The 9392-nt window shown below is 50.0% G+C and overlaps 1 protein-coding gene across 1 annotated transcript; it reads right to left on the bottom strand.

Annotated features, from left to right (window-relative positions):
* Positions 1 to 3658: 3658 nt before the first annotated feature.
* Positions 3659 to 8347, bottom strand: LOC114023425 (homeobox protein HMX1-like). The gene is made up of 2 exons (XM_027836042.1): positions 7930 to 8347; positions 3659 to 4308 (listed from the first exon to the last, which is right to left on the bottom strand). The coding sequence occupies exons 1-2, from the start codon at positions 8345 to 8347 to the stop codon at positions 3659 to 3661; spliced, it is 1068 nt and encodes a 355-aa protein (XP_027691843.1).
* Positions 8348 to 9392: the final 1045 nt, after the last annotated feature.

Below are 9392 nucleotides of genomic sequence, written 5' to 3'. Positions count from 1 at the left end.
GAGAGAGAGAGAGAGAGAGAGAGAGAGAGAGAGAGAGAGAGAGAGAGAGAGAGAGAAGAAGAGATCTGGCTTGCCCACCTGTGCTATGAATAAGGTAAATATTTGTTGAATGAAATTTGGGCGTTTGCGTGAGTCACGGTGCATCCGCTCTCCAGCCTGCAGCATCTCACAGCATCCAAGGTTCCTAGTGGATTTCAGCCCTCGGTTACTGGCTCAGGCTCGGTTTCCCAATCCTGCCATTATTTCACACTGCCCCCACCCATCCATCCCTATGATCGCAAATTACAACTAGATGTATGTCTTTTTTAAAAATCCTTTTTATTAATAACGAGGCATACGTCTTTCAAAACAAAACGGAATGAAATATATTCCCCCATCCCTGCACGGTGAAAAATAATGAAGCCAATCTGTTCCACGGGTCCTGTTGCCTCTTTTTTCAAGATACTAACGGTCTTGTTCCTAGGCAGGTAGCGAGCCTTTAAGAGGCAGGGATGGGGGTCTCTGGGGCCTGCACCTGGGGGCTGCTCTTCCAGACCACCGAGACACTCCACAGGGCTGGGACACAGTCCTGGCAAGAGTCCTGATTCTGTCACTAATTTACTGCGTGACCTTAGGCAAATCATTTACCTTTTTTTTTTCTGGACCTCAGATTCCTCCTCCGTAAATAGAATGGTAGGGGAATGAATGATCTTTTAAGAGAACAATCAGTTCTGACATTCTGCGACTCCAGCCCGATTTCAATCTACTTCTTCCCTTTTGGATTAGAGGTAGGAGGATATTGGAAAGATGTACTGGGAGAAGGACGTGGGCTCCCCGCAGGAGGGGAACTTGTGCAGGAGAGAGAAAAATCCAGCTTGACTGGCCAGTCATCTTGCCCTACCAGGAATAATGAGACCCTGGGCAGAAGCAGCCGGTTGTTTTTCCTGAGGCGAAACGGTTCTGGGGGCAGTTGAGGGTGGGGGTTGGCCGTTAAGACTTTCAACCCTTCAGAGAAAGCAGAGGAAGAGGCTACGTAGATTCCCTCTTTGACTCCAGCGATAAACGCCTTTTCCCCCACCCCCAACACATTTGCGAACAAGAAGAGGTTCGGGAAAGAACCGGATTGTTTTTTCTAAGAAGTCTTATCTTTCTAAGGGCCTGGAAAGTTTACCAGGAGGAACTGGCCAGGACAATGGAGTGTAGTGGGAAGAGCACCTGGCCAAAACAAACAAACAAACAAACAAAAACTCGAGGTAAGGGCCATAACTTCTATACTAACTTGCCAGATGATCTTGGGTAAATTCCTTCAGTTCTCAGACCTTAGTTTACCCATTTGTAACTTAAAGACTCTTGACTAGATCATTTCCAAGGTCCCTTCAAGGTCCCTTGACATCTTGTGCTAAGATTCTATTCACCTTAGAGGTTGCAGGAATGTTGGTGGAGAGACTAGGGGTGGAGACAGAAAGGACTAGCAATAAAAGCTCTCCTCCAGAATAACGCCTAGCTTAATTCCCTCAGCCTCAATAAACTCAAGCCTTTAATAAAAGTTCTCATTTACATAGCATTGTCTTCACACTCATACTGTGGGGGTCGTGCTGTGTGTATGATCATTATTATTCCCATTTTATACTAAAGGGAATGGAGGCTCTGAGAAGTGAAATTATTTTCCCAAGGGCACACAGTAAATGGCGGAGCTGGACTAGAACTAAGGTCCTGTGAACCCAAGTCCAGAATTCTTTCCACTACACTTTACACATAGGGATTTGCATATAGTAAACGCTTAACGTTTGGTGAATCGAATCGGATTGTATTTTTGCAAGAATATGTATTCGGCTCGTAGGTTGAGTCCACTCCTTAATTCAGAAACTGTCGGCATTTCGGGTGGGGCATTGGCAGGGTATTATTATTTTTTTTTATAAAAGATTATTAGAAAAAATACACCGTTGGAAGCATGCATAATACTCCATATACCGCAGGCTCAAGTGAGACAGTGCAGCAGCTGGGAGAATCGCGCAGGGAGCAGAAAGGCCGGAACACACTAGCATCTTTGGGGAAATGACGGAAAGTGAAGCGCTTCTCTGCTCCAGTCTGAAATCCTGAGTCCAGGACATGTTCCCCTCCTCCGCCTTCCCATTACCCCCAGTCCTAGCTCCAGTGTCTGGAAACAGAACCCTAGGCTGTCCTGGCAGGAAGGCCTCACATGCTACATCCCAGGCCTCAGAGAGCTGTCTGGAGGTGCGGGAAAGTCCGATGTACAACGCACGGGGCTTTAGGGGCCCGGACTGAGCAAGGATCCTCATTCTTGGACAGGATAGTTAGCTAGCTGAGGAAGTCACTGTCAGCCCCAGAAGACAAGGACCTTTTTGATTTCGTGCTTTAATAGGGCAATTGGAAGAACCATGTTGTAAATCAAGACAACTGCTGCCTCCGGCTTCCAAGTCCGGGCTTCACTAGTTGTCAGCGGACTGGGATGAGCATAGCTCTGTGAACCCGAGCCTGCCTCTTCCCGACGTCAGGCCCTTGCCTGCTCTTCTCTTCCCCGAGAGGGGACCTGGGACTTCAAGGCCACTGTGTGGGTAGAGGGGAAGAAGGTAGGGAACCAGTAGGAAAGATCAGAGATCAGCCAAACTTGAGCAGCCTGAATGTAGGGCTAAGGGTGGACAGACACAGGGACAATACAGCAAGAGTGTTCACGTGGGAGGGCTTATGGGGACACACTGAATATGTCTGTGTTTGAGAGCTTATGTGTGCTTGGATTTGTGCCATGTGTTTTTCTGAGATTTTCTGTGTTGTGTTTATATGTTGAACATATGTGTGTAGCCTGTTTATATTTCTATGCACTTTTGTGTAGTGCATGGTGGTGTGTTTGTAGGTTTGTGTGTGGAAGCATGTTAGATTTTTGAATGTTCATATGTTATATGCACTATAAGTTGCTGTTTTTATAAATGTATCTGCCTGTACTATATGCATTTATTTCTGGACACTTGTGTGCATTTCTTCTGGTCTGTAGGTGTAAGCACGTTTGTGTGTTCCTTCCATTTGAGTAATTTGTGTGAGAGTTCACATAGGGCAGTATTTCGAGTTGTTGATGTGTATTTTCCTGTTGTATGATGATTGTTTGTTGTGTGTTGCATCCATGTATGAGTTGTCCTGTGTCTGGTGTGTTTGAGTTTTCCATGTGTTACGTTTCGATTTTGTTTTTAATGTTGAGTGTATGGAGTTGTGCGCCTATAGTTGCTCTAGGGCCCTGATTGTGTGTGCTCTTGTGTGTCCCCTTTACATTCCCGGGCTGCTGCTTGAGGGTGGAGCGGGTTGGTGGGTTTGGCTCTCTTGGGTTGAGCTAAGGGTCTGGGGAGTGGTATTTCTGAGGGGTCCCACAGATTGGGCACAGTATGTGGGCCGGAGGGCAGAACCCGCCTGGTGGCAGGCAGCAGGAGTGTTATTTCAGCCTCCAAGGGGGTTGCTGTTCCCATCCTGACCCTCCTGATTCCACCCCCAGTCTCTCTCGATCTATTTATTGCACTTGAAACAATTTTCAAAGCGTTTAAAAACAGTTCCCATAGGGCCAAGGAGCTAGCATAGGGGAGCATGGGATGGGAGTGTGCGTGGGGGGGGTGGGGGTGGGGGAAGCAAGCCCGGAAGCCTGGGGTGGAGGGGGGCGAAGAGGAGAGAGGGTGTCTCAGACCAAGCCCGGCATCTGCGAGGGCCGCAGGAAGGGAAGAGAGGCAGCTGCGGCAGTCGGGAAGGCGGCCAACGGATAACCAAGCGCTCCCGGGAAGCCCACGAGGGGCGGCGGGGGCGGCGCCGACGCGGGCGACAAGGGGAAGGCCAGGCCTCCTCCCGCGGCTGGTGAGTTCTCGTGGTAGAGGATGGGCACACGGACCAGCCTTTGAGCAGACGGGGACAGGCTCGCGGCCTCCAGGTCTGCAGCCAGCTGCCGCTTCCACTTATTCCTGCGGTTCTGGAACCAGATCTTCACCTGTGTCTCGGTGAGCTGCAGGGAGGCTGCCAGGCCGGCACGCTCGGCGCTGCTCAGGTAGCGCTTCACGTCGAACGTGGATTCCAGCTGGAATACCTGGCTGCGGCTGAACACAGTGCGCGTTTTCTTCTTGCGGCCGGCAGCCCGAGGTTCGGCAGAGTCCGGTTCAGGCCTGTCGTCCTCTCCGCGTGCGCTGCCGCCGCCACCACCACCGCTGCTGCTGCTGCAGGCCGACTCATCTGGATCGCGATCCAGGCGCTCCGAAGACCCAGGGGCGCCTGACCGCCGCCGGCAGCCGCTCTCGGGCCTGCCAGCCTCCTCGCCGACCTCTGGGGAGTCCCGGTCACTGGCTGAGGGGGCAAAGAGGGACAAGGTTTTTTTCTCCCAGCACTGAACCAACCTTATCCTAGTCATCTCTTGTATTCTGCTAGCCGTGCTCCTAGCGGGAAATTGGAGACACACAAGAATTCACGAAGACACACGCAGAAACCCTTTTTCACCCCCCCCCCCCATTCAAACACACGGGGACAATACACAAACGCCAGGGTTCTGATTTTCTTTGTCTCACGCTCTCTTTAACCCCTCCACATTCATGCATACTAAAAAAAAAAAAACCCTCTTTATTCATATTCAAACACAGAATAAAACCGTATCTACAGAAACGCACTCTCTTGAACATTCAAATGCATATCGACATATGTAAAACGGTCATACATGAACACATTTGAGGTCATGCATATTAAAATACTCATGTGCCATTGTTCAAAGAAGCTGTCTCTATCTTGCGAAAAATGGACGGTCAGTTACACAGTGACATAAAGAAATACCGCCCGTTTTCACAGAATTTCTCTCAAACATTTTAAATAACGTACATATACATGCACACAGACATACATACACAAATACATCATAATACGCTGGATTTATCCGTTCAAATAACACACTGGCATATAGAAAACCCTGGTACGTGGAATTTCCCTCTCACATGCCGAAGTGGGGGGAATCACTGGCTTGTAGGACCCACATTCACACAATACGCACCTGAACACCCCATTTTAAGCAAAAATATTCCCTTAATTACAATACGCTAAACAGAATGTTCAAGAGCTCTGAAATATACACACGGGTAGGAAGAAATACGCTCAGATACGCAGAAACACTTGCCCTCTAAGACATCGAAGTAAAAGCAAAACCATCAGGACTGAAGAAAATCCAAAAGCGCCCATAGGGTACTCCCCCAAACATCCCACCCTAGGCCTCCCCCCTCTCCACCTTCCCTTCTAGAGTTGGCGCTCCTTTATTACTACGGCTTTCCCAGTTTTAAATACTCCTCCCCCATTGATTTGTACATTAGACTTAGCATTAATTACTACTCTGGGAGAGTGTGGATAAATCAGCCCTCAGGGGTCTGAAAGAAATAGAAGAAACTCAGTGGGGGTCTCTGGGGAGAAAAGGTCCAGCTGGGGGAAGGTATGGTGTATACACAGTATATAGAGGGGTCAGAATAAGCGGCAGGAGGAGATTCTTTCTAGTAGGAAGAAAGGTCTCAGGTGAGTTCAGATTTTGACCAGTCCTGATTATGGCCAAGGCATTTCACTTTTCTCTGTGACTTCCTATCCTCAGTTTTGGAACTCGGATAACCTCATAACTGACCTCGCAGGGCTATTGTGTAAATCCTATGAACATTCGAATTACTATTCTGGGTCTTCCGAATAGGAGAGCTGGTGTCTCGAGTTCTTTGTCCCCTCATACGGTTAAAGGGCTCACACTAGATAGATGTTTGTAGCGGCTCAGCCAGGAAAGAGAAATGCTGCTGTAAGTCCATGAAAGAGGAAGGGGACTGTTAATGTAAGCTATGAAGCAGGCTGACCCTGCTTCCATACCATCGTGAATGGAAAGAATCTGGATTCTAAAGCTCAAGATACAAAGCTATAAACATCTCCCAGGAGACCTTCTTTCAGCTGGAAGGCTCCACCTTGCCCTGAGCTGGAGTGCAAGAGGTGGTGGGGAAGTGGTAGTTATTTTTCAATAGAAGAAAGCTTCCCAATTCAATTTGAGGAAATATTAGCATAAGATAAACAAGATAATAAAATCAAGATTTTGGAGTTTGAAGAAACCTGAAAGGGGCCAACTCCATAATATTACAAATTAGTAAACTGAGGCCTAGAGAGTGAAGGTGAATTGTTCAAGGTCACACAGAAAATAGGAGGCAGAGCTGGAGTGAACCCATGTCTTCTGACACAAAATCCAGTGCTTTTCCCCACTATATCAAACTGCACACTGAGGTGACTCTACTACAGCAGTTTTAAATATGCATTAAACACTCCATGAGCAAGTATCTCCTTTCCAAGACTTTATTCCTTTTGGAAGGGTCACTTGAGAAGAAAGGAATAATTCCTTTCCTCTGTTGAGAGTGGACTCTTCTGTGTCCTGTGTATATATGTAGAATATGCCTACAGGTGGAGAGTTTCACCAGGCTTCAAAAGAAATCACATCCAAGAGATATCTTCAATGAAGATTCGAATAATCAGTTGGGTGTGGTAGAAAAGGACACCAACTTGGGAGTCAGGATTCTAGCTGGGTTCGAGTCCAAAATGGACCAGGAACTAACCCTGAGTCACCTTGGCAAAGTCATTATCTCTATGTCTCAATTCCCACATTTGAAAATGAGGGAGAAATCCTCCAGGGTCTCAAAGGTCACTCCCAACTCTAAATTCTCAGATCTATTATCTAAGGATCCTTTCAGTTCAGATTCCCCATTTTCTTTGTTCTAAAGTTCCTTCCAGCCTTGACATTTCATGTTCTACTGTCCCTTCTTTCTTTGCCATACTGCATTCTATGTTTTAAGGTCTTTTCAGCCCCAGAAACCTATGGTTCTAAATATTAAGGTTGGATCCATAGGAAATAAGACCATTTCAAAAGAATAGAAGAGAACCACAGATTTCAAAATCCCTGGAAGAAAAAGGGGTCCATGTTTAAGGTAAATAGCAACGTTTTGTACCCTTCTAAGGGTAACAGCTTCTCTGCCCCGGCAAGGTTTTGCCCAGGTCTGAGGAAAAGCGTTCGGGTGCTAACACTGAACTGCGGGAAGACTCTCCTAGGCCAGATTCTCCTATTGCCTTTTCAGTAGCTTCCCAGGGAAGGGTATTAAAAACCCACTGGCTGCTGGGGAATCCCAGACAGCTCTCTTGAGAAGGAGCCAGGTGGAGTTTCAGGATGAAGACACCTATACTGGACACTGGCTCCCACTGGAAAGAACAAAGAGATGAATAGAAGGATTGAGGGAGAGGGTAGAGAAAGGTAGCCGAGAAGAGAGACGGAGTTCAAGATTGGGCCAGCCTCTGAGCACCAAATTACCTTTTCCCTTCTCTCCTTCAGATTGTCTAACCTTCAGACGATTAACTCCATCTAATTTCCACTCTCCTCGTCTTTCTCTTTCCTTCCTTTCCTTTAGCTCCCACTCTCTCTTATTCCCCCCGATCTTTCTGTTCCCTCTTTTTTTGCTTTGTTTTCTCTCTTCTCCTTTTCTTTTTCCCAGTCAGCATCTCCATGTCTTTTTTTGTCGTTTCTTTCCTTCCCCTGTCCTTCTCGCTTCCCTTTCTCTCCTTACTGTTTCTGCTCAGGGAGCTCAGCAAAGCAATGGATGGTCTCCGAGGCTCCGGTGGGACGTGTCCCAGCAATCAGGAAAGAAGCTGGAGCTGTCAGGAACCCAAAAGACCACTGAGTTTTCGGTCGGGTGTGGACCGGCCGGATCATTTGGAGTTCTACTTCCTGAGGATAACAGCAGACCGCACAACTTGGGCCTGAGAATCACTTTGTCCCTCCTTTTCCTTTTCCCCATATCCCAACCCCCAGCTTGCCCACTCCCCCAGCATTGTCGACTAAGAGGCCTCGGGAGTGATCTCTGCGCAGGAAATAGCCGCCAACCCTAAGCCGCCCCCAAACCCTGCCGTTGGAGACCTAGGACTTACTGTCTGGACTGTGACAACTGATGTAGCTGGCATGGGTGCGTCGGTACCACTGAGCCGGGCTCTCGGCAATCGCGTAGCCATGAGCACCGAAGCCATACGCCGGGCCGGGGCAGCAGGCAGGGGGTGGTGGCAGGAGGCAGGGACCGGGTCGGGCTCCGGCTCCGGCTCTAGCTCCCAGTACGCAACGCTCACGACCCTCCCGGGTCTCGGCGCCCGCCCGCAGCTGCCTCAGTCGCCTCCGTGCCTCTTCCTGGTCTTCCTCCCCTTCCTCTTCCTCTTCTTCTTCCTCGTCTTCGTCCTCGTCCTCGTCCTCCCCTCGGCTCGTCTCCTTGCCCTCTCCCCCTAGCAAGTTCTCGATGAAAAAGGACGAGACGCGGGCCGGCGTGGCGCTACCGGGCTCCGTCACCTCGTCCGGCATGATGTAGGCGGGCCGGGGTGGCGAGGGCTGCTGCTAACTCCTCGCTCTCTCGCTCCCTCTCTCTTGGCGCCTGCCAGTGGCCGGAGGGAGGGGGGGAGGGGAAGTGGGAGAAGAGAGAGGGCGGCCGGAGCGAGCCCTTCAGAGACCTGGAAGGCAGGAGGGCCCAGCAGCTCCAGCCACCTCGTGGCTCTTCGGGGGCCGAGGTCTGCGCTTTGAGAGCCGATTTCCCTCTTGAGCGCTCATTGCAGCTCTCGGCTCTTGGCCATCATTTCCTGCAACTGGCGGAGATGGATGGGGGTGGGAGGCCGCAGGGACTGGGGACTGGGGGGGGGGAGAGATGGAAGGAGGGAGGAGGGGGATCGGGAGATAGGGTGGGGGGAAGGGGGGGCGGTGGCGCAAGAGGGTAAGAAACCGCGGAGGCCGTCGAAATCTGCGTACAAAACAATAATAATGTAATAGAAGTGTCAGGAGGCCCCCTACACCCCGGGAGTCGTCGATTGGCCGGGCAAGATGTCAAATGGCAATAGCGGGGCGCCGGGCCAGAGCGGATAGCGGCTTGGCGACACGGTCAGTATAGGCAAGGGGGCCCAAGAGGGTGCGCACAACCGCTGCCACTGCCGGGACCTCTGGGCCGCCTCGTCACTCGCCAGCTTTTTATTTGGGTCAATTAGAAAGCGAGTCCAAAGGCGGAAAAGGCGGCAGCGCACCAGCACCCATTCCATTCCAATTTATTCCATTCCCGGGCTCCGGGTAGCCAAGGAGAGGGAAGAGAGAAGGGATAAGCTTGCGTGTGCTGGAGAGGAAGGACTGAGGGGTTGCTGGACGCTCATTGGCTGAGGGGGACCCGAGGGATGCCCTGGCTGGCCAATCGCCTCCCGATAAGACCACTAATTACGGTACTATTCTTGCTTCTACAGACCGGCACTAATAATAATATTGCAAGAACGTTGTTCAGGAAAAGAGAATATTTAATGCAAGCTCACGTTTCCAGAGGCCTTTACATACATTATCTCATTATCGCCTTATCTCAGCAAGGATGTGGATC

The sequence above is a fragment of the Vombatus ursinus genome, unplaced genomic scaffold, assembly GCF_900497805.2.
Source record: "Vombatus ursinus unplaced genomic scaffold, bare-nosed wombat genome assembly UNPS02014818.1, whole genome shotgun sequence".
Classification (NCBI taxonomy): domain Eukaryota; kingdom Metazoa; phylum Chordata; class Mammalia; order Diprotodontia; family Vombatidae; genus Vombatus; species Vombatus ursinus.
The sequence above is the reverse complement of the archived record's forward strand: the minus strand, read 5'-3'. Positions and strand labels throughout refer to the sequence as shown.